The following is a 24,373-nucleotide window of genomic DNA, read 5'->3' on the forward strand; positions in this document are numbered from 1 at the left end:
CAGATTCTCCTGTAGGGCTTCAAAAGGAAGAAGCCCGGAGACACCTTGACTAATAGACTACTGAGCTGCAAAAACTTTCTTTTACAAAGGGTCAAGGAGGGCTGGGAGCACATATGTGCTGCCCACCTGGACAGAGGAGGACCTGTGAGGCTGACCTACAGATTAGTGGAGGTGGAGAGACATGAGCCCCTTTCTTCTCCAAGCTCTTTGCAGGGCCCAGCAGAGAGCCATGCCACCTGCGGAAGCCTGCGGCCCCAGTTTTGCATGCTGATGGTGTAGGGGTCATGTTCAGGGAGTCCCTGTTGTCCTAACCCCTGCCTGGGTCCTGGGGAAGGAATCAGAACTCAGAACCTGGAGAAGAGCCTTTGGCCAGCAGGGAAGGGGGGGTGAGGCCCGGGACAGGTCTACAAAAGATCAGAGCATCTGAGTGCTTTAGGAGGAAGGGGCTTCAGAGGTGGGCCAGCACAGGCTGTGACGGAAGCTAAGCAGACTGGGAGGGGGGGCAGTTCGGGGAGATAGCAGGGGTCTGCTCCCTACCCTCATTGTTTGCTCGTCTCACCCTTATGAGCGGGTCATTTCCCCTGCTCTGATGATTCGAAGTCTCTGCCGGCACCCACAGGACGGTGACTGAGGCCTCCACACTCCTCAGCATGGATCCGAGCTCCCACCCAGATCTGGGGCCGCAGACACCTCTCCCCCACCCCTGCTGCCCCTGTGAGTAAGCTGTTCTTGTGAAACACGGTCATAGTTTGTCAGGATGAACTGTTTTCTATGGGAATACAAATCAGTGTTGATACCAATACACACACATGTCCAGCCATGGGTGGAAAGGGAATGGACAGTAGTTCTGGGGTGTCTTTGCACACCCCTAGGCCCCTAAGGCCAGTCCCCACAGCCACAGCCAGATGGGTCCTCCTCCCTCAGTTGAAAGAGATGCTGCTGCACAGAAATCCCACAAGTTCCACAAAGGGGCCCAACTGTCGTTTCCCTTAGACACACCTGTAACAGGTGCCCCATGAATTTCCCCGCGCCCATTCCCCTTGTTGCATCCTCACTGGGATTAAGAGGTAGCTGCCTCAACCACTCTCCACATTGCAATAATCCCAGTGGGACTAGAGAACGCTCCCGCTATGACAAGGCAGACAGTCCTGTCCCCATGGCCAAGACTTTTCCTGTCTGGTCAGGCCACCCACACAGGAAACCCTGGATGAGCGGAGGGTCACCCCAGCGCCATCGCCTGGCCACTTCAGGGAAGCAGAGAGAAGCTCCATAAAGACAAGGGCCGTCTCCAGGCTCCGTCCTAGAAACTGGTTAGTGTCCAGAGGGCTGAGAGGCACAAAAGCAGCTCTCCCTCCACAGACGGTTCAGGGATGCAGAAGATGCTACAGATGCCCCAGAAGGCCCCTAGCCAAGCAGGCTTTAGAGAAGGGGATGATGAGGGGGTCCCTGGGGAAAGTGAGAGCTGTGCGTTCCCAGGGGCAGCCTGAGGAGTCCTTGTCTATGTGGAGGAAAGGTTTGGCCACCTGTAGATCCATAGCTCCTGTGACCTCCCTCACCCTTCCTTCCTCTCAGGATCGCTCTCTGTGGAGCAGCTCCACACGAAGAAGATGACAGTGGCCTGAGAGCATTTCCCACCAAAACTATCTTTATTCACAATTTTCATACATCACTCCAAAGGTCCTGCCCACACCCACCTCCCCCACCTCCCTAATCCCCCACAATCCCAGGATCAGCTCTGGGGTGAGGAGGAGCCCCTAGGCTCCCCTGGGGGCCGCCCTGGGGGGCTCGCCCTGGAGGGCCGGCCCGGCTGTTCCCTACTGGCTGCAGTGCTTCCTCTGCTTCTTCCTCCTCTTCCCTGTGACAAACGGGTCACGCTTTCTCTTTCTCGGCTGTGAGGGGCGAACCAGCCCCAGAGCAAAGGCTGGCCTCGCAGAGACCCCGTGGCCAGCCCCGGGGATGGGCAGCTTCTCAGCAGCGGCTGGGCGCCCACACAGAACCCGCTTCCTCGACTTGGGAGCGGCTGGTGGAGCTGGGCTGGGGCCTCTTCTCTGAGGGGAGGGGGCCTGGGGAGCACTCCTGGCCCCCCAACCTCCAGGGGAGGCCAGGCCTGAGGCAGGGGCAGGACTCTGGGACAGCCGGCAAGGCGGCAGGCTCTGCGGAGAGGCCAAGAGGGAGGCCAGGCTGTGGAGCGCCTCCTCGTGCTCACTGGACGCGTCCCTGGGCCCTCGGGCCTCCGGAACAGGAGACGCCTCTCTGAGAAGAGACGCATCCCTGGGTCCCAGTAGAGGGCCAGTGCGCCTTTGACCCTGGGGAGGGGAGGGCCGTCCGGCCCGGAATGGAGAGACCTCCTGACGTCCTCGAGAGGGAACAAAGACTTTGGGCCCGAATGGGCCAGTGTCTGCTCGGATGGGCCTATGAAGAGCCTCAAAATCAATCTCTGGTGGGCAGGCTTCATCACTGACCCCTCGATGGCGGTCTTGGTCGTGCCTCTGGGCACCTTGGCCGGCGTGGGACTCAGATGGACTTGAGCCCATTCCGCGTGCACTGTGGCTCGGGGCTGCCGGCCCACCTTCCTCCTCTTTCAAGTCCCGGAGTTGTTTCTGCACCAGCTGGTAGGAGGGAGGAGGACAGTGACGGCTCCACGCGCACGTGTGAGAGGAGGAGCACTGGGCAGTGGGACAATGGCCCTGGGGGGGAGGAGGGGACGGGTGACCCCAGGACTAGACTCCAAATACAGACACGGTGGCATTCCTGCCATCCTCCTGCACCTTATTCCCAGCTGTGTGTCCTTCCCTCCGCTCCCGGCACCCCATCCTCTCCTTCCTATCACCCTGCGCTGCACCCACCCCAGAGAGGGCCCTTCCCCATGCCAGGCCTCCGAGGCAGGGAAGGGACGGACAGAGCCATGTGGGCCTACTGTTCTGGGGCCCTACCTCTCCCCTGCTCACTGGGGTCCCTCCGTCTTCCTGGGTGTCCCTTGTCGCCCCTGTTCTACCTGCGATCCCTCCCTCCTCTGGCTCCCCTGGGCCACCTGGTTTCCCCTGTCCCCTGGGTCACCTGGGGTCCCCCCTCCCCTGGAGTCCCCTGGCTCCCTAAGTGTCCCTCTCCCTCCCCTGGCTCACTTCTTCAGGGGTGAGTCCTTCCTCCTGCTTCAGCTCCTCAGCAAGGGCCAAGACATCCAGCTGTGGGTCCGGGGAAAACAATTCTGCCGGGAATCGAGGATGAATGACTGCCTCCACCTCGGACAGAAAGAAGAGGCTGTGAGCATCCTTGGCCAGGAGTGGCCTGTGACACAAGAAGACCAGGAGGGAAAGTGAAAAGCAGAGACCCACCCCCACTCTCTTCCACAAGGCGGGGATGGTCAGCACGCACACACACACACACACACACACACACACAAACATGCACATACACAGTCACACACAAAAGAGCACATATACAGATGCACATACACAGACACACAAAGGCATACACACAGACACAGACATATACACACAGACACCTGCGTAAACCTCCCCTAACACCAGGCTCAGGAACAAGGAGCTGAGCTTAAATCCCATCGGCCTGAGCAGAACCCAGATCTTGGGTGCTGAGAGTTCCATGCCCTGGCATCTTGTAGACCCCAGGCTCCAGGCCCAGCCTACCTTGGTGACAGAGTGTTCCCGGGAACGCAGCTCGTCAGTGTAGCTCAAGAGACACGGGTCCAAGTAGGTGTCGTCCTCTTCCTGCTTCAGCTCATTTCCGTCCTTTCCACATTCTGCATGTGACTTGCCGCTGGCTGAGTGGACGGGTCCCACCAGCGCCTCCATCCTCTCCACATACTCCCTCACAGTCTCAGGGGGAATCACCTTGGGCGCCTTGGGCTCCGGGGTCCGCTGGGATCTGTGTGGCTTCGGGTGCGAGGGCTGGGCCCTGGGTCCGGACATCCTGGGAGCACAGGCTGAGGCAGAGCAGGAGGAAGGGAAGGAAGGTGAGGGACTCCCGGTCCACCTCCTGACCCGAGCGCACGTTGGTGAGGGCATTGTTTGGGGGATGTTGATGTGGTTGTGGGAGGGGTCAGGACCATCTGAAGCCTCATGCACAGTTGGAGAAGGGAGGTTAGGGGGTCATCTAAGAGAGTCACAAGTAAGGAAGTGGGGAACCTCCAATTTTCTAGGGGTCTCCCCATCAAGCCTACTTCTTAGGCAGACTTCGTGTGGGGTCCTTTGACAGGGAGGTGTGAGAGGAGTTACAAAACTGACCAAGTCAATACCCCGTAGTGACAAAGGGCAGCTGAGACCCCACCCCCCCACCCCCCGCCTCGGTGGCTCTTTTCGTTGAAAGACCAATGCCCCTGTTTTGAAAGAAAAGGATCCACATGGGGACGTTGGCCAACCCAAGGCCCCTGTTACCTGTGCCTTCAGCTCCAGTGGGAACCTGGGTGCCTGGCTGAAGGCCCACTTTCGGGGCTGGGGGCCCCCGAGGTTCCAGCTTCGGTGGGGCTGGAGGAGCCAGGTCCTGCGCGCACTGCATGCACTGCAAATGCTGAATGTGCATCTCCTCCTGGGCCGCAAATTCCATGAACCTGGGGGGTGACGGAGGCACAGGCCACCCTGAGAAAAAGGCCTGGGCTCTGGAGCCCAACAAAGGCAGCCAAGACTGAGGCAGTGGGAGAGGACGTGCCTTGGGGCCGTCAAGGCCCTGTGAGGTGCTGTCCGCAGCAGAGAGCTGCTCCTGGAAGCGATAACAAGATCTGGGACCCTTCCTGCCTCACCAGCACTGGAGGGCATTCAACAGCATAGACCCAGGTCGCTGAATTGAACCAGGTCAACGGGACACATGGCTGACCCAGGGGGCACCCTCCTCATGCCCCCGTCTCCATCCAGAACCACATGAAGGGCTGACAGCCAGAGGCTGGAACAGGCATGTGTTCCCCACAGGGGTCCTTGCCCGAATCCAGGACCCTGGGCTAGGACTGAGAGTCCTGGAACATAGACCTGGAGACAGGGCCCAGGAGAGGCTGGACGATGTGGATGCTGAGCTTAGAGGAGAGGCCTTCCCTTCCTCTGAGAGGCGCTCGTTTGTTTGCTTTTGTTTCTTAAACCAAGGGGATTACCACGGAGCAAACACTGGAAGGGCCGGAGACCCTTGGGCCGACGACAGCTGGCTTCCCCAGCCTCTTCAGGGATGCCAGGGTACCCACTCAGGGCACTTTTCATGAGGAGAGGTGGTCCCAAATCTATGTTAGTGGCCGCCAGCCACCCACCACTAAGGAAGCAGCAGGCTGGCGGGTGGAGCTCTTTCCCCGGCCCAGCCCATATGGCCGGAGTTGGACCCCTACTGGACTCACAGCTTCACCCTGCCCCGTCCTGAGACCTTCATGTCAAGGCAAGGGTAGGTCAAAATCAGGGGAGGGCAGAGCTCCTGGTGGAGGAAGGACAGAAGTCTCAAACTCTCAAGGTGAGGGATGGGTTTCTGGGGGAGTGTAGGGCCCCTGGGCTGCGGGGACCCTGTGCTGGGTGACAGCCCTTCTCCTCTGTCCTCTCTGATGAGCACCCCCACGGCCAGACCCTGCCCTCACCCACTCGCCTCACCCTCCACGCAGCCCCTGGGCCCAGGACGCTGACTCACTTTTCCGCCCTCTCGTAGTAGATCATCCGGTCAAGGTTGCTTCTGCACCGCCATTCCTGCACGGCCCTCCACAGTCCCTCCTCCAGCGGCATGTTGGGATTCAGGCGGGCCACGGATCGAAGCACTGGGCTGTAAGCCCTCGGGGTCAGTCTCCGGGCCCAGCCCAGCCCCCACCTGCCTGACCCCACCCGCCCATGTGGACCACACATCACTCAACCCAGAATGACTGAGCAACAGGAGGGTGAGAGGCGGGCGTCTGGGAGGGCAAAGACAAGCCTTCCCGGCCACTGCTGTCACCGCCTCACACTCACTCAAGGATGACCATCCACTCCCAGGCTAGAGCCGGGACATTGTGCCTTGGGGAGCTCTCTTCCTCCTCAAGGCTGCATTTTCATAATAAAAATCACCATCATCAATGAGGCGTGGCATGTGCCAAGCAATCTGGTAACACTTCATAGATTAGCCCAAGGCGTCTTCTGCACAGTTCTCTGAGTGAAGTGTAATTGTCCCCTTTTTACGAGGGACCGGAGGTTTAGGATGGAAATGCCTGCCAGGCTCACAACTCTAGTGGGAGAGAGCCCACGGCCTTAGGAGAGCTCTACCATCACCCTGTTCCTAGTGGAATTCTCCACAACGAAGTGGAGGCATGCATAAAGCGCTCTCCTGGGCCCCGCGCTCCTCCCCCTCCTCTGAAGTGCCCTCCCCTGGCCATGTGCACTCACGTCCTGTATGAAGGACACGGCACCACAGGAGAGGGCGGCATCCACTCCTTGGCTCCTCACCTTACACCACGACCCTCTCTGACTGCAAGTCTGCAGTCCGTATTACCATGAGAATCATGGAAGAGCAAGCTGGCCAGACTCACAGGGTGGTGGGGCCAGTTGAGATGGGGCACATTTCAGTCCTGATGTCACGGACTGGCAGGCCCACCCATGTGACCGACAGTGTGCCTTCTCATAGCATGGACATCGCCCTCACACCTTCCTTCCAGTATCCCTAGAAACCTAACGTGCGAGTCCATCCCCAGTTCCTCTTTATCTAAAAGCTCCCATAAGCTCAGGACCCGCTGAGCGTTCACTCACATGAGAAAGCAGGAAAAAGCTTCTGCATCAGGACTCAGGTGAAAGTGTCTCCGGGCCAGGGGTTTGATGTGCTGCCAACGTCGGAAGTTACTGTACTCTCTCTGGGGGTTAGAGGAGCCATCCTGCGAGGCGTTGGACTGGTTGGTGGCCAGGCGGCCCTCCCTGGAAGTGTCATGTGGCCATGGCCCAGAGTTCACGGGGCGAATGATAGGGGCCAGCTGGGCAGCTGGTGGTGGAGCTTGAGGAGGAAAGCCTGGGGTCCAGCCTCCCTTGCCAGCCTGCCTAACTCCAACAGCTGAAGCAGTCACAACGGTCCCCATCACAGGGGTTGCTATGAATTCGGGTGCAGGACATGCAGCACTCCTGCTGAGGGCCCCTGGAGCGCTCCAGTTGAGGGGGGCCTGAGTAACGACAGAGGTCTGAGTCTGGGGGGCCTCCACTGTCCTCCCTTGTGACCTGACTTCGACAGTGAGGTTGCAAGCCCCAGGGGCACTAGGGCCAAGGCCACCATTAGCCACCATAGGCGTCCTGGGGAAAGCTGGCAGCAGCAGGCTGCTGCCAGGAGGGAATGCTGGGGTGATGGGACGTGGCAGGTGCTGCTGCCAGGGTGGCCGGTGCTGGGCGCCAGGAATGGGTGGAGGGAAGGGCACTGCCGTGAAAGTAGACAAGGAGGCACCGGGGTTCATGGTCACATCCGTTCCCAGCACTGGACATGCTGTTGAGGCAAAGGAAAGGAGTGAATGGAGGAGGAGAATGGGCAAGTGGGACTGAGGCTTTCTGTGGCATCAGAGTGTAAATCTCCACAGGTGAGGGACACTTGGACAAGGGAAACTGTGCAGCGTGCAAATGTCTTCAAGTGATTTTCATGCCCTGACCTCCACTTGAGTATTATTCCACTGGTGACCCCGTGCCCATCCACCAAGGTCCCTGACCCCTGTCTGCCGAGAAGAAATCGCCTCAGCAAGCACTGACTTGGAGAGCCTCCCTAAGGCACCCCCTGGCACCTAAGCCTCACAGGCTGTCTCCCAAGATCTGGAACTGTGTGGACATCCGCTCTGTGAGAAATGCCCCTCAGCCGGCGTACTAGCAGCTAGGGACCTTCTCCAAGGTAAGTTCTAGGCACCCAAAAGCCCTTTGTGGACAGGTATTGTGTAAAATATTAGGGCCCCACCTCCTCCTCAGTCCTCCTTTTCCTGATGCTCAGTAGAAATCCCCTCTTTCTTTCCTAGCCTCACAAAACGAAACAAAATGCTGGAAAATATCTCTCTAATGGAATCCTGATACAAACCCATAACACTGGCCCAGAATGCACCTGCATCTCAGAACAACCCACAGCAGACACGTAACATGGGCCAGGTCCTGCCACCCCCTCCCCAGTGCCCAGAGTCACTGTCATCACTCAGGAGTTCTGTTCCTAGGAGGCGGGGGTGGGGGGAGTGGTGTGTGAGAAGTAGGCGCGTGTCCCTTAGAGTCTGTCATTTCACAGCCAGTGGTGGCTGCAGAGGATTAAACAAGGGCCAGGGAATTGTCATGTTACATTGGTCATGGGAGTACAGACCGCCTGTGGTCCTTCCCCCTCCAGCTCCCAATAACGGAAAGTCAATCTGAGAAGCAGGCAGAAGCCAGTTGCCATGGCGATCAAGTTGTCTGGATCACATCCCTGTTCACGAGAACAAGGTACACACCACGGTGCACCTAATTAACCAGAACAGGTGTCATAGGACGTTTAATAATAACACAGAAGATCGTCTTCCTGCCCCTGGGCTACACTCCTTCCCCCTTTAAAAGAGGAAGCAGCCTTCACTGACATTCCACCCGAAACAACCCCACTCCACATCTGTCTCCTGTCCATGAAGGAGTGACAGGAAATATGAACAAACTCTTCCTCTCAAGGCAGCCTGAGGGTCCGCCATGAGATACTGGACGAGATGAAGTAGGTCTGAAGTACTGCGATTCCACAAAAGGAAGAACAATTCAGAGCAACTCAGGAACCTGAGCCCTCTCTTGGCTGAAGTTACACGGTTGCCCATCCCCTGTTGAATCCAAAGCAACAGTTGCCTGAACTGAGAAGTGAGCTCTGGGCTGGGAGGAGTGGACGAGGTGTGGGCTGCGGCAGTTAGAGTAACCTCCTGCCTAGCTCTCGGAGAGGACACTTCACTGCAGGTGTGGCCACAAACAGCCCCACTGAATAGTTTTCTCACCAAGACCATCTCTCCCCACGGCCCCCTTAGATACAGTATGCTCCTGTTCCAATCCCTTAGAAAGATATGGTGAGGCAAGCTTCAGGTGCCTCAGGAACCCAAGACACGTCTAGGCTTTCCTCATGACCCTCCCTGTGTCACCACCAGGACATCACACACATCCTTACACACACGTTTCAAAGTGGCTTGTCTCCCTTCTAGAAAGAATCAACCTGCCTGCTGCCATCCTTTCTCCATAGCCAGGGCAATTCCTCTTGATCCACCTCCAATGACCCCTCCTCCCCAGTGCAGTCTCAGGTTTCTTCAGGCTCCCCAGTCTCCCCAGGTGAAATGTCCTCGTGTGTCCAGTGCTCTCTTCTCCCTCTACTTCAGTCCAACTGTGTGCCCACCGTGAAGTGTCACGTGTGAACCCGAAGGATGTGAGGGATGGCAGGGTCTCTGAGAACACACCCCCAGCCTATAGGCTTACCTCCTTCTGAAGCCGTCCTGCAGGCTTGGGCACGGACTACTGCTGCCTGGTAGCCTCAATGAGAAAAGTCAAGACCAGGACCCAGAGAGTGACCTGCTTCAACAGACGCTCAGGGTCCAACTGAAGGAGGGGCCGGTTTGAGTCATAACAGTAGAATGCGGCTGAAACGTTCTGCAGTGCGGGAGGGGCAGAGGGCACGTGGGTCTGGGTAGGGGGGGGGGTGGCGAGACATTCCACGAGGCCTCTGGCAGGTAGGCAAGAACCGGAAGTTCCTTCCACCTCACACAGTGGCAACACAATTGGCGTGTGCCTCTTTACGCAGTTTATAGACTGTTTTTTTGATTCACGGCACCGAGGTTGGACTTGACGGTCCCTTCCTTTCACTTCTTTTTCCATCAACCTAGTTTTGTGTCCCTCAACACACTCTGCTTCCTACCTGGCTCTTGACTTACTTCAACAGAGACTAGACTTTCTGAACAAAATTCAGAACGGTTAGTCTGATAAACACTTGGGTATTTATGGCCACATGGAACTGAGTATTTGAAATTAGGATTGTCTCAGCAGATCCAGTGTCTTTGACTGCTGTATGTACATCACTCCTAAGGGAGTGGTCCTTGTGCTCCAAGCAACATCCAGCAGGACCAGCCTTACTAATGATCCTTTGTGCTGGAAAGCCCCCGTCCATCAAAAAACCGTCATGCAGCCCCCATGTCCAAGACCAGAATTCACTAAATGTCTTTCTCATAGTATTCCATGGTTGTAAAAGATTTAGTTTTTTACCTTTTAAATGATTTTAGTATAATATTTTAAGCGAGCAACACCTTCTCATGGTTCAAAATTAAATTGTGCAAAATGGAATATGCAGTGGCGAGTCCTCCTCCCACCTCTTTCCCCTGTCAACCCAATCCTCTTTCCCGGAGGAAACCAGTGTTATCTCTTTCACTAAAATCTTCCCAGAGATACGTCATGCAACTAAAAACGAAGGCAATCTGTTTTCAGTTTTTAAAATGCCTTCATTTTTTTTCTAGATGAAAATTCATATATGTTCCAATATATCTGAGGAGATTTTCAATGATTGTCTTTCTACGGGTATCGTGGCTCCTCTGTTTCTGCACTAGATTCCTAGAACAAGACTTTCTAGTCTCTTAAATTTCAAAGCACCTGAAAGAATAGGGTGGCTCGATCTAGTAAAGAAAAGTATCAAATGCCTAAATGAATTTGACTTTTGAATTTCACATAAACAATGAATTCATTTTTAGTACAACTTTGTCCCATGCAACATTTTGGACATAGTTTTACTGCAAATTCTTTCCCTGTTTATCTGAAATTTATGTTTAACTCAAAATCTGTATTTTATCTGGCAACACTACCAAAAAATTAGAACATACTAAGCTATTATCAGTTACTCATCCTTATGAGAAAGAGAACTTGGAGTGACGAGACTCAAGTGTGCATCTTGGCTCCAACAGAAAACACAATTGTAAACATACAGAAAATCTGCAGGCTCTTTGGATGAAATGGATTTGGAAGAGCCATCATATAGCACTGAACATCTTGGCTTAGTTGGGGTAAGGACAGAAGTAAGGAACAAGAAGGCAGAAAATCTTCTTCTCTTTCCTTATGTTAAAGGGACTAAACATCCTAGAGCCCTGGTTTTTCTAGGTGTTAAAAGTCCACTACCCATGAGATGGATGTGCACCTTGACACAATGCCAAGAGTTTATCCACCAGTGTCCAATCCCCATTCAGACAAGCCCACTTCCATCTAAATCCTAGCCTGCAAGCCCTGCTTACAAGTTTGTTAATTTCCTGTCTGCATTACATACACTTGCTCTTTACAATCTAGGCTCATCGTTGCATATGGCCCCATCTGCATGGGAATGATGGTAGCATTCCTTTTACAAAACTTGTCTGATTATTATTTTCATATTGAGAATCCATGTCAGTCAGTTTACCACTATCAAAAGGATATGAAAGAGTATTCGTGTTTTGTGTTGTGAGAAGAGAGGACTGTTAGGAAACTTGTCAAGGGAGATGAAGGCTGAAAACCTCAGAGGATGGCAACCAAATCTCTTGCGAGACGAGATTCTCTCACTGCTGTAGCTGCAGTAGAACTCCAACTGATTGTGGGGTGTTGGGGAAGGAAACAGAGGTTTAGAAGGACTGTTCCACAGTGTGAAAAAGACTCCTGTTGGTGCTTAAGAAGTTCCTTGCCTCTTGTCAGGAAAAACTGACTCAGAAGAAGATGAGAAGATAAGGTGAGAATATTTCAAGCAACAGCATGGTGAACTTTATATCTAAAGAAACTCCTGTCGGGGACTGAAAAAAAATAAACAGTTTGGGAATATCGCTCAGTACTGGAGCTTTTACAATGAGGGAAAACTCATATGATTTTCAACCAATAACTTCATACTAGAGGGACGGTGAGGCAAAATATTGTACCCAGGCACTCGAGAAAGGCAGGCTTCCTTGTTGCTTCCTCCCTTTGTTCAGTCATTCAACCAATTATTTACAAGATTCTCACTCATAATTCTGATACAGTATTTGAAGGACTCTTCTCAAGGCCACTGATACAAAAATTGCACTGTGCAAAAATTAGCCAGTCCCAATTCTGCAATCACTTTTGTAATACTTCAAAATCCTACACCCCAGAGACAGAGATAATCAAATTAGCCCAAATGTAATTTGGGAAGACCAGTCACAGAAGGGAGTATCTAAAAGTCCTTTGGATCATGATCTCTGACTAGTCCTGCACAGAGGCTGCGGGCAGGCATTGACTACTGAGAAAAAATAATTCTGGACATGCATCACAAGCCTCAGAAGACATTTCATCTTCCACTCAATCACGAAACGTTAAGGAAACGAAGAGATACCATGTTTGTGTCTTGTGGAGTTTTCAAGTCTGTGCACTTGGAGGCGCTTATTGCTGTTAGACGTGAGGGGTCTTCAGAGGCATCCTGTTGAGTGAGAAATGCTCTAATCTTGCAATTGACCAGAAAGAGGATCTGATGATTGAAGTTTCTTTGGGAAGTATTACAAAGTCAGGTCAGTAAGTTGATCGTGCTACTATTTTTGTTGTTGTTGTTGTTTTTAATGCCAACTGAAAGTCTGCAAGATATTACAAAAAAGGAGGGAGGGAAAGGAAAATTGTTCCCATACTACCTGCTGTGTTGAAATTGGCCCAGATTGGCCACTCTCTTTCAAAGTTATTAAAAAAAAAAACCATACAAAGGAAACACCTGTGAATCAACATTTATTGAAAAACCTCCATGTATTAAATACACTGAGAAAAAATATTCTAGTAGAGTAAATGCGTTTGGAAAGACTCTAGGAACGGAGTCAGGAGACAGTATCTTAAGAGTGTTTCCCAGGTCTGAATTCTTTGCTAGAATTGTTCTTTAGCGGAAACTTCAGGCTTGCAAGGAAAAAGGACCTACTGTTTTTTGAAAGGCATAAACAAGAACCAAGGAACTGCAGTCCAAAGGGCATGAAAGCACTTGCCCCAATTTGAGGCTACTGTGCTTAGAGCGGAGCTCTCCAGAACTCTTTGTAGCTAAGTGCATGGGTTTCACGTGTGCAATAGAAAAATCACGAGTGCACATCTCACAAGAGCTGGTTTTAAGAAGACACTGTCACGAAGGTTCCCGGCGAGGAGCGTCGCCAGAGATGCTGCGTAGCGTGCCCGACCCTGCATTTCTCTCCTCTCCTGCAGAGACTTCCTGGAACAGATCCCCGCGTGCCCCGCGCCTGCACGCCTGCGCACGCCCACTGGGGCGGGGCTCTCAGGCACGTGCACCGCCGTCCTCCAACAGCTCCTGGCGTCTGTTGGGGCAGTTGGCTTGGCTCCGGAAGACAGGAGCGCATGCGCGAGCGCGGAGGTTGGGGCCCCAACGGCTGTCCGGCGGGGGTGGGGCCTGTCATGGCCGCCTCTGGAGTCAATTCCAGGAACCCTGAGGTAAGGGGTACGGGGACTTTTCACCCTTCCGGTGTCACCGCTCTGCACTGTTGTTCACCCTGTGGGTTGTTTGTGCCCTTGTCCGTGTAAGGAGACTCCCCACAATGTGGATTCACGCCCCCATAGAGCTCGAGTCCCGTGAGGGGTTTACCCCAGGGTTATTGGCACCACTGGGGAGCCGGCTGCATGAAGGGTTCAGTGATTGCGGGGCCTACGGTGGGGGGGGAATAGTGTGTGTGAGCTATTAAACAGGTGCCCAGGTGCCGTTCTAGGCTGCGCGTTCTGAAGAGTACAAAAGCTAGAGGGACGTTCTTGCGAGTTGAAAACCCTCATCTGGTTCCAAAGGTGTAGCTCAGGTGATTGGAAAATGAGTGAAGATCTAGCGAACATCCTCATAGCTTTACTAGTAACTTTTTAACATAAAAATACCAAACAACACTTATGTTCAAACGGTACTCTTTTGTCAATGAGAGGAGTAAGTTTGCTGAATCTAACAATAAACATGTATTCGTAGTCTGATACTCTCCGATCATGACGGAATTGCAAGCGTAGTTTGGCTGGTGATGCAAGAGTTCAGCAAAAATCAACGAAAGGATTAGGTAAGAATCAATTCAGTATATAGAATTTACAGTGAAGAATAGTGTACATTTTCAGTTATTTGTAAATTATGTGCACACATCCATTATATCTTTAAAATTAATTATATGGTATATATCTCCACATTTCTTTAGGGAGTGCTGATTCAGGTTATTAAGGCTTTGCTTGATGACACACCACTGCAGGTGCGTATGGGGCTTAAGGTAGTTTATGTTTGTATTCTGGGGTTGTGAAAGTACTGTGTGGGTGTGTTTGTAGTGTGAATTACATATATGTGCGTTTGTGGCTTGTTGGAGTTCAGTGTCTGTATTTAAGGATATTAAGAAGTTACATCCTTGTTTTTGGCAATTGGGGAGTTGTGGGTGTTTATGTGTATCTGGAAGTGTCATGTTGTATATGCCTATTTGTAGATCTTCCAGGGATTGTAGGACCTCATGGGCAGTGGGTGGTTTTATGTATATCATTATTTGGGAGTCTATTGGGAATGTGTTTCCATGAATTCCTGGCGTGAGGTTTATTTGTGTATTTATGGAGTTGGTGAGAATCTGAGTAGTGTATTTGTATTTGAAATATGTTAATATAAATGTTTCAGACATTACATGAAATTTCTAAAAATCTTATATTTGTATTTGTATGGAAATATGTATGGAAATATGTTAATATAAATGTTTCAGACATTAAAAAAAAAAAAAAAAGGAAGGAAATTCTGATACATGATGTAGCATGGTTGAACCTTGAGGACATTATGCTAAGTGAAATAAGCCAGTCATAAAAAGGACAGATACTGTACAATTCCATGTGTATGAAGCATCTACAGTCATCAAATTATAAAATCAAAAAGTAGAATGTGGGGTGCCAGGGGCTGGGGGAAAGGGAATGGAGAGTTAGTGTTTAATGGGGAAAGTTTCTGTTTGGAATGATGAAAAAGCTCTAGAGATCTTTTGTACAGCAATGTGAATACACTTAACACTACTGAACTGCACACTTAGAAATGATTAAGTGGTAAGAAAAAAGATTACCTACCTATATCTATATTGGTAGATCTCTTGTATCTCATTGGTCACAGACCTTCTTGGAGAGTATCTCTGTGACTGTGTCAATCTGTGTCCAGTCAGAGGGTAGGGACCACACAGTGACCCGAACAGGATGTCTAATAGGCCCAGTTAGTAAGCACTGATGAGACATAAAAGAAAGCTCCAGAGAACCCAGGGCTGAGGGAGGGCACTCGCGGAGGTCAGCTTGGAAGGAGCTAGGCCTCAATGGAGAAGGCATGCCTGAGCCCACTAGATGTCAGGGAAATCTGCTGGTTTGTGTGGGCCAGGCTGGTCTGCAGCCACCATGGCGCAGGCGCTGTGCCTGGTGGCCAGGTACCTAGCAAGCTCAGGGCATCAGGATGCAGGTGGGGGCTGAGAGCGGGAAAGCGGAATCTAGAGGCCTTGGAAAGGTAATCACCAGGGTGGGGCTGCGAGGTCACAAGGGAATGTCATTTGGGGTGCATGGCTGGGCACCAAATGTCCTGACCCCCACACCTCAGACCCCCAGGCATCAGAGCCTCCTCCCCCTTCCACCCCTCCAGTGCCCTGAACTGGGGGAGCCTGACATTTTGCTCACCAGGAAGGAGAAACGTCCAAGGGTATTTGGAGCTCAGAGGCAATGAACTGGTACACTGACCTTGGGAGAATAAGAGGCCTCCAGTACAGGATGCCAAAACAAATAACTGGTAAAATAATATAAAATTATTATTTTATCTGAATTTATCTGAATAAAATCTAATAAACTGGACTACATAAAATGGAAAACTTCTGCTTATCGAGGAATGGGCTGCTGATACACAAATAGCACTGGTGAACCTCAGAAATATTTTGTGAGTGAAAGAAGCCAGACATATAATAAATGAATCCGTTTATTTGTGGTTCCAGAACAGGCAAAGTGAATTAGAACAGTGGTGGCTTCTGCAGTGGGGGGAGAGGGCTTGACTGCACAGGGGCCAGAGGAAACTTTCTTGGGGACAGCAATGTTCTAAGACTTGATATTCGTGATGGTCCATCTAAACAGTTCTCAAAACACATCAGTCTGGACCTCCAAGATGAGTGCTTTTTCGGTGTATGTGAGTTATAATTCACTGCTAACATCTAAAGCATATCTCACCCTGTCTAGCCCTGGCTGGAGAGGTAGCTCGAACACGGGCTCTCCCTGCAAAGTTCAGAGAAGTAAGACCAAGGCCTGAGGCTGCACGGCCAGAGGGCAGAGGCCAGCCTTGGGACGAGAGTGTCCCTCGGGTTCCCTCTGCCCTCCCCAGTCCACACCCTGGTGACTAACTTCTGCATCCAGGAGCCACCCGCACACCTCTGGCCACCCCAGCTGACACAGGGCGTTCCCTAAGGAGTGTGTGATGGACAGTGCACTCAGTGGGTGGTGGGCTGGGAGCAGAGGCCACCTTTGGTGGGGGGCGGGGGGGGTCCCTCGGTATCACTGGGGGGCTATGGGCATCATGGAGGTCATGAACATCACAGGGGCCATGAGCATCACTGGGGACATGTACATCACAGGGGGTCACGGGCATAATGGGGACCATGGGCACCATGGGGCCTGTGGGGGTCATGGATATCATAGGAGCCATAGGCATTTGGGACAATGGGCATCATGTGGGCCATAGATATTATGGGAGCTATGGGCACCAAGGGGGCCAAGGACATCATGGGGTGTCATGGACATAATGGGAGGACATGGGCATCACAGGGGCTGTGGGCATCATGGAGGACACGGACATCATAGGGGAATATGAGCATCATGGGGGCCATCAGCCTCTGGGGCCAGTGAGGTGGGAGATGTCCCCAGCCTTAGGCTGGGCTCTCGCTTTGGCCTGAGTGGGTGGTGCCCAGGAGCCCAGGGTTATCCCCACCCCATCTCTGGGGATGCAGAACCAGGACCCTGGTACTCTGAAGCATCCCTGATCCTACCTGGCCTGTGCCTTCTCCTGCATCCACTCCTGGGGAAGCTTAGGGAATGCTGGGAAGCTGTCACCTGAGAGGGGACAGTGAAGCCAATAGACGTGCCTTTGACTAGGGATCAAAAAGACCAGCAATACTTTTTAAGTTGTTTCTTTTAACTCTTTTGTCTGGTTATAAAATAATGTAGGAAGTATACACACAGAACTGTAACTGACAGAGGCAAGTCCTCTAAAAAAAAAGGCATTTTTGTCATGCCATTTTTGTTATGGATGAAGAAAGAAGCCAGCGGGCTTACAAGGTGTCACATGCCCACTGGAGAAAGCTTGGTAAGTCAGCAAAGGTGATTAGGAGGAAGACCTCATCCCACCACCCAGGGAAAACCATGGTTAACATTTCAGTGGGTTTTTTCTAAGGAAGTGTGTTTGTATCATTGAAATCACTTAATTTTGCAACCTCTCCCCATAACAGTGTAGTGTCAGCCATAACAAGCTGCACTGTAAGCATCTCTTGTAATGGTCACATGATATTCTATCACGGAGGGGCCACAAATCATCCTTTCCCTGGCATGCATTTAAGTTGCCTACAATTTTTCATTACTTCATATAATGCTATGGTGAATTATTCATAATGCTTTTATCATATTAAACAATGTCTCTTTAGAATAGATTCCCAGCAGCAAAATTATTTGGGTCAGAGGATATAAATATTCTAAAGGCCCTTGATATATATTGCCAAATTGTTGTGTGGAAGAGTCAGTCACTGTGTTTGCAGATGCTTCTCATGTAGCAACTGTGGAAATTTGTGTACATTCAGGGTTTGTTGTTCATTGTGAATCATGGTTTCAACATATAGGTCTTTAGCTCTGAGCCTATTTTTTAAAATATGTGGTAGCCCTTTATATTTCTTTTGATTCACTGGCAGAGACAATGCTCAGAGTTTGTCAAATTATTTTCTTGGTCCCATACATCTGGGTGTGATCACATGACTAATTCTCATGTGTGAGAGGAAGTGACCTGCTACTAGATTGAAATATGCTGGGTCCCTGGGCACTACTTGGTTGAAAAGCAGGAGAGCCCCCTTACCCACATCAGGTGTGTGAGAGTGAGAAATAAACCACTCTGTATTAGCCACCAAAATGCTGGGGTTTATCTGATACCACAGCAGAGTTTGGCCTCTCGACCAAAATACTCACACTATTAGTCATCTATCACTTTAAAACAAATAAGTGGCTTTAAAAAATAATCATTTACTGTCTCTAATAGTTTCTGTGGGTCAAAAATTCAGAAGTGTCTCTGCACAGTGGCTCTGGCTCAGGGTCTCTTATGAGGCTGCAGTCAGATGTCAGCTGGGGCTATAGTCTCACCTGAAGATTTGAGTGGAGCTGGGGATGTACTTCCAAGGTGATTCACTCCCTCATGGCCAGCTGGTACCGGTGGCCATTGCTTGGAGGCTTCAGCTCCTCCCCACACTGGGCTCTCCTCAGTGCTGCTTGAGCATCCTCACAATATGGCAGCTGGCTCCCGCAGAGAGAGTGATCCAGGAGAGGAAGACAGAAGCCACAGTGCCTTCTATGACCAAGCCATAGAAGTCACACACCATCACCTCTGCTGTAATTTATTGGCCATATACACTAGCTCTGATTTACTGTAAGAAGAGACTACAGAAGAGTGTGAAAATGAAAGCAAGGATTATTGTGGCCATCTTTTTTTTTTTTTTAATTTTTGGCTGCATTGGGTCTTCATTTTTGCACACTGGCTTTCTCTTGTTGCGGGGAGAGGGGGCTACTCTTCGTTGCGGTGCACGGGCTTCTCGTTGTGGGGGCTTCTCTTATTGTGGAGCACAGGCTCTAGGAGCGTGGGCTTCAGTAGTTGTGGCTCGTAAGCTCTAGAGCGCAGGCTCAGTAGTTGTGACACACGGGCTTAGTTGCTCTGCAGCATGTGGGATCTTCCTGGACCAGGGCTCGAACACATGCCCCTTGCATTGGCAGGCAGATTCTTAACCACTGTGCTACCAGAGAAGTCCCTTGTGCGCATCTTGAGGCCAGCTATCTCACTCCCTAAATCTGCTTTAGAAATTTATTCTTTAAAAAACTCATGGGTATGTGCAAAGATTTAGGTACCAGGAGAGGATGATCATTGCAGTATTGATTTTAGAAGCAGAAGAAAAAGGTGGGGGGGACATAAATTCCATAAAGTTGAATAAGGTGTAATATGACATTAAAATAGAATTGTATGCAGTCATATGTCGCAGAAGAATTTTTATGACACAGAAAGTTGTGTTTGTAACATAATTAAGCAACAAAATAACATAAGTAGAATGATTCTGTTGTGTAAAGAACATGTCTTTATAAAAAAGCATAGAAAAGGTATGAAAGGCTATACGTCTGGGGTAATTTGGATTATAAATGGGCATGTATCCACACACCTCCCCTTCAAATGTGAGTGGAGGACACTTTCCCACCATGTTGATCTTGGGCTTGGCCAAATGGCTTGCTCTGGCAGCAGCATCAGTAGCCGATTCCAATCCTAAACCTTCAGAGGACTTCCATGCTCTTCTTGCCAATCTGGGAGCTCCGGACTCCCAACAGGAGAGGAGCATGCCGAGAAGCATGTCCCAGGAGAATGGGAGACATGCGGAGCACACCTGGACCACACCTGAAGCTGAGGCTGAGCCCCATCCAACCCACAGGTGCAAAAGCAAGACGTACACCCTCACCCTCCTGCACCTCCTAGTATTCACGATGGCTGTGACTGATGATACAACATCAAACTAGGAAAAGCTGTTATTCCTGCATGATAGAATCATTTTCCTTTTTTTCTCTTACCTTCATTGTCTAAATTTTCTGAAATGGACATAATATTATATTAACTAATTATATATTTTATTCAATATATTCATTATTTATATAATATATTATATTTTATTATTTAATTATATTATATTATTTATATAAATTTTTATTGTTTATTTAAATGTTTTTATTATTTTATATAAAGAATGTGTGCATGTGTGTGTATGTGTAAAACAAGGTTTTGGGAAGTTTAAAAAGAAAACCTTGCCCTTAAGGCCACCCTGTCTCTCTGTTCCCTGCCTCCTGCAAATGCACCGTAACTAGTGATAATCACAATGCACATTTTGATATCCTGTCTTTTCTCTGAAGTTACATTGTAAACACTCTTTTTGTTACTATATGTCCTTCACGAGTAACATTTACAGTGATGACAGAATATCCCACCAAGTGAATATAACAGCATTCTCATGTGTTTTACCTGCTGGAAATTTAAGTTACAGGCATAACTTGTTTTACAGTGCTTTGCTTTATTGCACTTTGTAGATACTGCATTTTTCACAAATTGAAGGTTTGTGGCAACCCTGCATCAGATGATAGTTAGCATTTTTTAGCAATAAAGTATTTTAAAATTAAGGTATGCACATTGTTTTTTTAGACATAATGTTATTGCACACTTAATAGACTACAGTATAGTATAAACATAGCTTTAATTTGCTCTGGGGAACCAAAAAATTTGTGTGACTCACTCATTGAATTGTTCATTTTATTGCAGTGGTCTGGAACCAAAGCTGCAATATCTCCAAGGAGGTCTGTATTTCGGAATTGTCGTTTAGTGAATGTGTGACCATGAATATATTCATGTATGTGCATTGTGTTTTTCCCTTTGCTTCCCAAAGATAAAATCACAGACTTGAGACCCACAGGAGGGGATGAATATTTTACTCCTTCTTGATATGTATTTAAAAGTTTGCCTTCCAGAAGGAATCAGCCAATGTACCTCTCCACCAGCTGTACTTACAGGTGTGCCGGCCTGTAGAAGACACCACAGATTACCCACTGCATGTCCCTCAGGAAATGAGACCTGATTTGATTCTGGAGTGTGGGGGGCAATTTGCCCATCCCACCCTGTATCTATGGGTAGCTAATGAGATGTAAGCAGAATTACTGAGTGAGTCATCTGGAAAGCTCCTTAAGAGGGGATAACTGGAAATGAGCCCTTTTTGCCCCCATGCCTGCTTTCTGTTGTGATGGTTGGATCTCCAGCAGCCATCTTGGGCCATGAGGCTATTTTGAGGATGGAAGCTCCACACTATGCAAGGCAGAAAAGAAAGATCCCCCCCACTCCCTACTGCTGAGCTGACATTGCCCTGTTGCATACCCCAGCTGCTCTGTGGGTTTTGTGAAACTGTGTGTGAAGTCTGTATCTCATTGTATTATATGCAGGCAAGACTGAACTCTCCTACAGATGTCTGGAGTAAGCTGTGGTGTAGTGTTTTTTTTGGCACATAATAAGCACGTTACAGCAGAAAATAATAATAATAATAATAATACTGTGGAGGAGCCATGCCAGCCTTAGATTTCCTGTCTCCAGGCTTGTTTCAATGTGAGAGTAAAATAAATCCAGTATTAGTTAAGTCTTTGAATTTTAGACCTCTATTACTAGTAACTGAGCTACTTCTTAACCTCTCCAGAACATTACTAGCATTGGCTTTAGCACATTACATTTTTTAAAATTATGTATAGGTGTCAAATAAGACTTAATTGTTGCTTAATTGTACATTTTTGGAGGAACATTACAGGCAGAAGGAGTAGCACAAGCAAAGCTGTGCAAGTTGGGAATGACAGCCATTTTCAAAATCACAACAGTCACTTCCTGGGGCATAACACCGTCTGATATCATCTTACTGAGAGGGTGTCAGGTAAGACATAAATGCACGTCACTCCCATCATGGAGAACCATTGAGGCAGAGCATCCCTATGGAAACTCAACCTGTGTTTTCATGTCTCTAGTCTCTCTCTCTCCTCGCTTGCTCCCTCTCCCCCTTTTTCCCTCTCTCTCTAACAGTTTTAGCAGGAGAGGGATCAGCGAGTCCCCTGCCCAGGACAGGGTGAGTAACTCACATAAAAAGGGACAGGTTGCACAGCTTGGAGAAAGAGCTGGAAAATTGACACCCTCAGAGCAGGAGAGCCCAGCCCTGCTGGCACTCTGTGAAAGGCTACTTCTCTCCTCCCTGCATTCAGATGGAGACACACCATCCAGCCCAATAAATGCCCCTTTGTGCTGGATGGGTTTCCATCAACTTATGAGATGTCTTTAATGAGAGCTGGTTGTACTCTGCCCAGCCTCTGCCCAGCAACAGGCCTGCCAGCCTGGACACCTTAAGAGCCAGCAACAGGAGATGGACGTTTTGGGGAGACTCCCCGGAGTTTTTAGCATCTGCACAGTGCAGACAACATCCATGGGCTGGACAGGCAGCTGGCCCCATGGAGAGGCCAGTGGGTCACATGCAGGGCCTGGCTCTTGGACCTGCCTTGAATATGCAGCTGGAGGCCCCAGTGGTCTGGTGGTTCGGCCCCCAAGCAGTTGTGGCCCCAGAACCAGGCCCTAGGGTCAGCCAGCTCCCATCCCACTCCATGTCAGACCAGGAGGACACACCTGCTTCCTACCTGCTCCTAAAGGGACAAGGGTCCTTTCCTTGGGCAGGCCAATTCACCCCTCAAACCTCCACACCCTCTCCCTTAGATGGGAGGTAGCAGTTGTGGAATTGAAATGGAATATCTCAGCTTCCAAATTCTTCTGATCAGCCTTAGCTGAAAGCAAGGAAAGAACCAGGGGTTAGCCAACCAAACAGGATTCAAGAGAAACTTGAAAGAAGAGGCTGTGGGGACCAACATTTTCAGACCGAGAAGCACAGCCCAGGCATTACAGCAGGCGAGCAGCGGCCAGAGGGTAAAAGGCAAGTTAAAGTAAAACCATCTTGCTCCCTCACCTCGTTGCCCTACAGTTGTTCTTAGCAAACAAGGTCCTCTGGGAACTCCTGCTTTTGGATGACATAGGCTTTACCAGGATGAAGGTGGCCTTGCTATCTGTTGGACCAAATCTGCTCATCAACTGTGAGAAATGACCGATGACAGGACATCACCTGGTCATCGGGAACCCAGCCAGCATGGAAACTGTGTCGGCTGACCCTGGAACCTATACAGGATCCCTCTTTAGGACTCTTTTCTTCACGGACTTATGCAAGTAAAATAACTAAAAATGGTGCCTTTGCAGTGTAGTCATTTCTAACATGCTACCCTGAGCAGTCAATTTTTCCACAGCAGAAGACACATGCCCTGTGCTGAGGGGCAATTAGTGAGTGCATCTGTGCAGAGGTGCCATGGCAGGTGCTGAGAAGCGGGGTCTCTTCCCCTCTGCACCCCTCAGTCAAATCCACTTGACTCAAATTCCCACCTTGGGGCTCAGAGTGGGGTCCCCAAAGCAGCCACACCAGCCTCCCTGGGACCTGGGTAGAAATGCAGGGGGTGGGCAGCAAGGAATGTCTCTCAGCAGTTCTGATGCTGGCCTAAGCAGGATCAGAACAAGGACACCCCTTTGGATGGCACTGCCTGACGTCCGGCAGGCACAGGGGCCGACCACTGTCCCCTCCCCACCTCAGAGCAGGAGAGATCTACGCCTGTGCTCGAAGCCCCCCCCCCCTGCTGTGGCTCCTAGGGCATTTGCAGGGGTCTCCCTAAGGAAAGCGAAGCCATGGGTCAGCCTGCGATCTGAGGTGGGCCACGCTTCTCCAGGGTAGAGAGGAAAGGGCCTGAGATGGCTGAGTGCTCCTGCGGGACTCACCCCAGCCTCGCGGCAGCTCCCAACACCCATCTGGGGTAGGTGGGGTGGACTCAGGGGACCTGGGTTAAAATCTCAGCTCTTAGAGCCTCAGTTTCCCCACGTGCAGAATGGGTTCATAGTGAGATAGTGCACACCAAAGCCCCAGACCAGGGTCCCTTAGCAACGCCTGCTAGTTCTATCCTTGGCTTCTCAGTGGCAGTGTCTCCACTTGTCCACAACCTGTGGGAAGCTGTGGGTGCTAAAGGAGACAGCCCCCAGCCTGAGCCTCCAGAGCCTCAGTGGGGCTGGGGGTCGTGAAAGGTGGTGGGAAAGACCTGGGGATGCAGAAAGCATGTCCTCAGGGGCATCTGGAGGTTTCCTGGAGGAGGCAGTCCCCAGACTTGGATAATGAGGAGACTGACCCTGGGCCAGGAAAGGCAGGAAGGTGGGGGGCTTCAGGCTGGGTATGTGCGGGCCCCACCAGTCCCTCAGCAACTTTTCTCTGAACACCTGTGTGGAGCTTTCAGACCCAGTTTACTATGGAGGAGCCATCGCCTGTCCACAGGACCTCCTCATGGCCTGAGTTTGGGCCTTCTGCCCAGCTGGCTCCCTGGACAGGCCAAGGCTAGCAATCAACCTTCGGGAAAGGAAGGGGGGTACTTAGACTAGACCTGACCTGCCAGCAGACACCTCTTTGCCAAACCACAAGCCACCTACCCCAGCAGAGCTCCAGACACCTGTCCTCACTCCCACGTTCACCTGTGGCCCAGTGGTTTCGTGGTCTGAGTCAGCGGTCAATGTCAGAGCCAAGAACATGGCGCTCCATCATTAGTGGTTTGCAAAGCATGGGCTTGGCCGAGCCGGCTAGGCTGAGGAACTCCTGGAGACTGGACAAAGC

The 24,373-nt window shown here is 50.6% G+C and overlaps 1 protein-coding gene and 1 long non-coding RNA gene across 2 annotated transcripts; one reads left to right on the forward strand and one right to left on the reverse strand.

Moving 5' to 3' along the window:
* Window positions 1–1,814: 1,814 nt before the first annotated feature.
* On the reverse strand, window positions 1,815–7,378 carry LOC130706620 (NUT family member 2G-like). The gene is made up of 6 exons (XM_057539313.1): window positions 6,693–7,378; window positions 5,611–5,739; window positions 4,444–4,564; window positions 3,645–3,890; window positions 3,123–3,239; window positions 1,815–2,609 (listed from the first exon to the last, which is right to left on the reverse strand). Exons 1-6 carry the CDS (start codon window positions 7,376–7,378, stop codon window positions 1,815–1,817), a joined length of 2,094 nt encoding a protein of 697 aa, XP_057395296.1.
* A 6,488-nt stretch (window positions 7,379–13,866) lies between these two features.
* On the forward strand, window positions 13,867–22,920 carry LOC130706618 (uncharacterized). Its single transcript, XR_009006805.1, has 5 exons — window positions 13,867–13,915; window positions 14,048–14,098; window positions 20,428–20,462; window positions 21,455–21,574; window positions 22,461–22,920. It is a non-coding gene; the product is annotated as an uncharacterized LOC130706618 (long non-coding RNA).
* The last annotated feature ends 1,453 nt before the right edge of the window (window positions 22,921–24,373 follow it).

This window comes from Balaenoptera acutorostrata, unplaced genomic scaffold (assembly GCF_949987535.1).
Source record: "Balaenoptera acutorostrata unplaced genomic scaffold, mBalAcu1.1 scaffold_339, whole genome shotgun sequence".
NCBI classification, from domain to species: domain Eukaryota; kingdom Metazoa; phylum Chordata; class Mammalia; order Artiodactyla; family Balaenopteridae; genus Balaenoptera; species Balaenoptera acutorostrata.